The sequence below is a fragment of the Diospyros lotus genome, chromosome 4, assembly GCF_014633365.1.
Source record: "Diospyros lotus cultivar Yz01 chromosome 4, ASM1463336v1, whole genome shotgun sequence".
Taxonomy (NCBI): Eukaryota; Viridiplantae; Streptophyta; class Magnoliopsida; order Ericales; family Ebenaceae; genus Diospyros; species Diospyros lotus.
Genome location: NC_068341.1, coordinates 12,449,642 through 12,456,356, shown reverse-complemented (window position 1 = coordinate 12,456,356; position 6,715 = coordinate 12,449,642). Strand labels below are relative to the sequence as shown.

The 6,715-nt window shown below is 35.3% G+C and overlaps 1 protein-coding gene across 1 annotated transcript; it reads right to left on the bottom strand.

The window, feature by feature from the left end:
* Nucleotides 1-2,810: 2,810 nt before the first annotated feature.
* Nucleotides 2,811-6,466, bottom strand: LOC127798750 (squalene monooxygenase SE2-like). The gene is made up of 8 exons (XM_052332337.1): nt 5,930-6,466; nt 5,211-5,322; nt 4,858-5,032; nt 4,562-4,730; nt 4,139-4,357; nt 3,739-4,014; nt 3,305-3,583; nt 2,811-3,200 (listed from the first exon to the last, which is right to left on the bottom strand). Exons 1-8 carry the CDS (start codon nt 6,167-6,169, stop codon nt 3,096-3,098), a joined length of 1,575 nt encoding a protein of 524 aa, XP_052188297.1. The 5' UTR covers nt 6,170-6,466; the 3' UTR covers nt 2,811-3,095.
* Between the last annotated feature and the right edge of the window lie 249 nt (nt 6,467-6,715).

Below are 6,715 nucleotides of genomic sequence, written 5' to 3'. Positions count from 1 at the left end.
ATAACAATTTTCTTGTTTTCTCTATTTTTGGAACCAAAAACTCTAAAAATTTCAAACCCTTCATTTTCTTTTCTTGTGTAACTAGTTCTCGGAACCTACACAAATGAATTATTATCTTTTTAAAACTAAATATTTTAAAAATTAATTTTCTGTAAAATATTTGAATTTATTGAATTCCAAAACTAGAAAACAATTTTTTGAAAACATGGCCAAATAAATTTGATTAAATAACATAAATGATCACTAAATTTTGTACTAAAATATAAAAATATCACTAAATTTTAATATAATATAAAATTTTATAATTATTATTAAAAGAGATTAATAAAATATTAAGGTGACTAATAATATAGGTTTATATATAATAATAATATTAAAATGACACCTTATTTAAATTGAACCAAAATAGCTAAACAAAACCTCCTCCAAACGGCTAAACAAAACCCACATACACTTCACAGCTGTTCATCATCTTCTCCAATGCATTATGTATTGTCCAAAGCTCCGTCTTCGTCTTTCGAGGCCGCGAATCTATTTTCAACTGAGTCGTTCAAAGTGTAAGGATCCTTTGAGTTCGAATTTTCTTCTAGGAAGAACCAGCCCAACCAATTTGGGGTCTTAAACAAAAAATTTGTCAAGACTTTTTAATGAGTATTAATTTTTTTTATAATTTTATTAAATTAAAAAAAAATTGAAGTTCAGTCAACTACAAACTATGATAATCTCTTAACGATAGTGAATTTTCAACTAAAATATAATGTCTCAAAGATCAAAAGAAACCAAACAACATACTACATTATATAAAGAAAAAATAAAACTAATTTTTTCTTGAAACTCTAAGAAAGTCGGTGCAAGTCGAACAAAAAACTATACATTCCTAATTCTCCTGTAGAAAGAAACCAAATAAAGTATTAAATTGATAGTATTGATAAGATAAAGTTCATTAATAATGAGCAAATTTTCAATTCGCAAAAATGTATTGAACTATGTTTAGTTTTATGTAATTTTTTTTTTTTTTTTTGCCTTTTGAGGTGTAAAATTATTGATTAAATCTCATAATCAAGTTTATCTAATAAATCATATTCAATAGATAATAGTTGTTTACCTACTTAGACCAAGAAATATGCAATGATTCAAGCTGAAAAAAACACAGACTGCTGAGTGAGAGCCAGAGAGAGAGAAAAGTGGGAAAAATTCAAAAGAGAAAAGTGGATTTAATGGGAATGGTAAAAAAATTGGGAAGAAGATGGGGAAGATAAAAAGTTAGATTGTATTTTGTATTTAATTTTTTAGTAAAATATTTATTACTATAAAAATAAATATTTATATATATAAATTATAAATTTTTGAAATTTTGGGGCCTTCCTAATATGGGGGCCATTTTAATTAATATTATACATAATTTTACGTTGTTAGTGACGTTAACATTTTAAAATAAAAGTATAGAGAGAAATTCAAAACACATGTGATCTGCTCTGATTAAGGTGTTGATTAAATTTAGAGGCTCCAGTTTAATTAATCCTCAAGTCCATGACCAATTCCAATTATAATTATTTATTCGTTCATTTTATCTTGCATGTGACGTTTGATCGGATAAATAGATGGAATTGATAAGACTTTAATTAGAAGCCCAAAAACCACTGTTGGATTTGCCATATTGATGTGTATTGATTTAATTTTTTTTTACATTAGGGGTGCATAGTAAAATTCTACACCAACTATATATAATTTGAATCTTTAAGCAATATAATATTACGTCACATGTAATTAAATAAATACATATTGGTAAGAAAATACCGATCAAGTGTAGAAATAATTTTTACATGGAGATCTCTTCCTTCTCAAATCATGGAGGACCTAGTTAATCTATTAGTATAAAAAATACGAATATGTAGATTCATAGTGTAGCACTGCATAACAACATTCAAAACATGTTAATTGTTTTTGAAAGTGTAATGAGATTACACCGAATAATGACATAAACATGTTTGACATGCGAGGTCTCAGCCCAAAAAATTAATTGTAAACAAGAAACAGCAATGTGCATCTTTGGCATATCAAAAAATCTGACAAGAGTTGTCGACGAGTGTTCAACTCTTTCTTTAATGATACCTTTATATATTTATATGAAAGAGAATTCGATCATCCACCATCGAATTCTAATAGGTTCATGATTTTTGATTGGAACGTATAGAGTTTGAAAAATTTAGTATGAGTAATCAGTTAGTTTAAAATTCTTAATTAAATAGTATTTTTCAAAGATATATCTACTAATTAGTTAATCTCTTGTAATAGCAATTAACTTATGGAATTCTATAATAAATTGAAATTATGGACTTTTTAATTATAAATTAAAATTTAATAATTTTTTTATACTTTAATACAAAATTCGATAATCTGCCTAACCACTTTATTCAAAGTATTGAGCGTGTCACAAAATTCATTTCCCTTAAAAAAAAAAAAAATAGCAAACGCAATTAAATTGAAAAACGCTATTTGATGAGTATACACTAGCAGCAGCACTGATATGATTTTCATCAATTTCACGGCAAAGAAAAAATGTTCTTTAAGTCATTGACAACTGCGTATGATAGGGATATAATAGGACTTGCTCCTCAATTTTTTGGAAGTGACTGACTAATCGGTATAGCCTTTCCTTTCTTTTTCGTAGAAGTGCAACTTTGTTTTTATTGAATATATGAAAATCTTTTGCGCGCGGTGGCTCAGACCTAAAGATTTTTAGCATCTACTGCACAGTCAGTCTCATTACGATTATATCACTAGACGTCCAATGAAAACACAACACTGAATAGCAATCCAAACTAAAAAGAGAGAAAGTCGCAATGAATTGATTTTGATGAGAAGTCTTATAAACAAGACAAAATGAATATCTAAAGAAAAGAGAAAAGGGTTACATTGCAATTCACAACTCAATTGGCTAAGCAACCAGCCTCTCTCTCCCCTTGGAGCAAGGAAAGTTGTTGCTTTGAAGGAAGAACAAGGCACGTCTTGAAAGTACCACTGGTCTTTTCTGTTTACAGTTACCCCGATTGACAAGTGTTTGATGTTCCTCCATAATTCAGTTTTTTCATATATCAGTTAACCGGAGGTGCTCTGTAATATGCCGGAACGGTGGCCGGGAAGAACATCTGTCTCACTCCTTCTGCCTTGATGATTGGAAAGATGATTCCCGATGCACCCTAAGAGAGAGAATTTTACACTTAAAGTAAAAGCTAAAATTGTGCTCAAATACAAAATCAGGAAAACTAAATTTTAATAGCAAAAGGGGAGAATAGATACGCACCGAAATCAATTTGGCTCCAATCCACATACGCTTGGGAGAAGGAAATGGCAGAAGCAAGCGACCAACACCATATATAGCCACCGCAAAGAAATGGAGAACCAAGCTCAGTGGGCGGGGGTTTAAGCCCGAGAGGAGGGATACTGGTCCTGTTGAAAAGACACCTCCAAGGCTCAAGTAATCGAAGCAAGCCTGGCGCATTTCCTTGCGTGCTTGATCAGGAGAAGCACAGAAGACCTTGTATAGGGCACCCGCCAATGTATTTATTGTCGATGCTACAGGCTGCAAATAGGAAATATTAAGAACTCTGAGCAAATCTCTCTTGCCTAAGAATATGTAGAGGACTTCTCAGTTGACCCTAAAATTTAAGACCTTGGAGCAAATCAGCAAGAAAGACATGAAATTATACAGCGGGTTCATATTCTGAATAAAATTACCTTACGCAAAGTGTAAAAGGATTCAAGATATTTGCAAAGAGTAGGTGCATCGTTTAGGTCATCCAGAGGCCTAAGAAGGTTGCGTAGCACCGCAATATCAGATAGCGCAACAGTCATCCCTCCACCAGTTAAAGGGTGGCGCATGTTAAATGCATCCCCCATAAGTAAAGCCCCAGGAGTAGGATGAGGAGCAGCTGGCATGCTTCTGTTGGGCATGGTCCGTATGGTTCCTTTGTCAATAGCAGCAATGAAGGCATCATGCAACTGGGGAGGAATCTGAAACAGAAAAATGCCATGAGTTTCATGGGTGGTAATGAACAAAAAACAAATGATCTTTTCCGTAGTTCTCCAAAACTGAACACATACAACAATAGATCCATAGACCGCATGGTGAATATACCTGGGGAGCAACCACAGTCTTCAAATACTTGGCCATTTCACCATTTGTAATAGAAGGAACCTTTTGACCAGGAACATCAACAAGACAACGGATCTCTGTGCTACTAATTGGATAAAACAAGATAGGAGATGGATCTGCCAAAACAACATGCCCGTGATTTGCATATGGAAGTTCACAGTTCTCCAGCACCAAACCAACAAAACAAGAGGGCACATCAACCTACACATTATAATTTGAAATTAGGAGTTAGATCCAAGCAAAAAGGATAGATTATGCTGAAGGAAGAAGAAGACCCTGCAAGTCAACCAATTTTACCGACTACAGGAAAAATTAAATGCCGACTTGGCCAAGCATGTGATAGGGAAATGGAACACCATTTTTCACAAAGAGAAACAAATATATAGATAGCTAAGTCAACCCCACCTTAGGTTTGCAAAGAGATTTGCGCAAGTTTGAGAAGCAGCCATCACAAACAATGGTTAAAGGTGCATATGCTTGCATTTCTTCACCATTTTTGGTCTTGTACTGAACACCTTTAATGGTCCCTTTATCTTCAAGGAGAGATGTGACTGTTCCTTGCTCCAATTGAACGCTAGAGAAATTTACAAAACAGAGTTTAATGATTAATTAGCAGAAAATATCAAGAAATATATGCAGAAATATCAAGAAATTATTGGAGGAACAATAATAAAATATATAATTTGAGAGAAGACTCATACTTGGGAAGGGATGCAGCCTTTTCCCGCATTCTTTGAATGAAACGGCCATTGTGAAAACTCCTTCCAGATACGTCTGAGTTAAATTTCTCCAGAGGATAAGAGAGTCGAGTATTCCTTCCATCCTTGAAAAGAGCATAACCAAACACCCGTTGAGCATCTATTTCCTCCACGCAATCTGTAATCAAAACCTCAAATAGTTTATCCACCAACCCCACCATAATATATTACAAGTAATGAAAAACTTCTTAGATTGACATATCAGTCAACGTAATGAAATAAGCATGCTGGTAAACTGGTTTTAGTCAATCCATCAAGTTCATTACTTTTATTTTTTTCCATGTTTGACCCCTTACCTTCCAATCCCAACTCAATTAATTTGAGATAGCCGCCTGGCTGTAGCAACTCTCCAACAATCCGGTCAGGCTCGGTCAAATCTCTTTCGATTACATGAACCCGACGCCCATCCTGCAACTCAGTTATTATGACCAAAAATCAATCTTCTGCCTAAAATATTTAAGCAAAATCATTCATGACCAACTAAAATCAATGATTACCTTAACTCCTCAATTTGCCTTCCTCCTAGTATTTTAGATCATTTATTTTAATCGCGATAACTAATTCTGTTTCAATTGCATGTCAAGAAATAAGATGTGATGGACTACTGATTGAAAAAATTCAAAAAAAAAAAAAAAGAAGAAAAGAAACAAATTCTACGGCCGGAAGCATCAAATTTCCTATTTGTTGAGCACCGAATTTACTGAACTGTGCAATGAAACCTGCCGGCTAAAATGTGTTAAATTAACAAAAATGGCCCCCCAATGATCTCCATCTCCTGAATCAGCATGTCGTCTTAGATTTCATCGTCTAAGTCGTTATGATATTATTGAAGCTTAAAGATTGAAACTCCAACACTTAAAGCAGACTGGAAATTACTCTACTCGTTTGAGATAATCGTTTGTGGACGCCTTGATCCCATCACCTAGATTCAACGATCACGCAAGCAACGACGGAATGCAAAGGAACAACGAAGTTTTGAAGTAAAAGGAAGGCTAAAACAGGGCCACGGACATACCTTGCCTAGCGTGTGGGCGAGAGCGGCTCCGGCGACGCCGGCGCCAACAATGATGACGTCCGAGTCCTTGGATCTGCATTCTCCATTGATAGCCGTTGTGGGTGTGGTTGTGGTCGTGGCGGCGGCGGCATCGGAGGCCGCGGCGGCAGAATTCCGTCGCTGCCCGTTTCGCTTGACCAACAGATTGTAGAGGACCGCAAGTAGCACCAGCAGCACGGCCAGGGCGTAGGGATCCGCCATTACGAAGGAATGCCGATTGAGAAGTGAGACCTAAACGACGACGCAGAGGCCGGCGTAACTCTCTATATCTCTCACGCACACACGCGACTCTCTCCCCTTCAGAAAGCCTCTTTCTCAGTGTTTTCGGGACGGGTTGTTTGGGGGAGGAGGTGGCCTTTTATGGACCTCGCTTGCTTGCGGGAACCAAATGGGAAAAAGTAAAATAAAGGGAAAATGAAGGGGCTGATTACCATAAAAAGAAAATAAATAAGCAGGCATCTTCTTCTTCTTCTTCTTCTTTTAGTTGCTCATTTTCGTTGGTTCGTTTGGCTCCCGCTTTTGAAGTAAACTTGCCAAACACAGCTTTTGTTCCCAGTTCAAAAATGACAGCTGGATTATTACGCCAGATCATCATCGCTCATTGGTTGTCAAGGTCCGAATTTCTCGTTATTGTCCTTATTATTGTCCGAAATGACATGATGTAATGATTAACGATTATAATTGTAAAAAATATAACGATCGATTAATGATAATTGCAGAAAAGTTTTGCTTAGGAGTTTTTGTTTT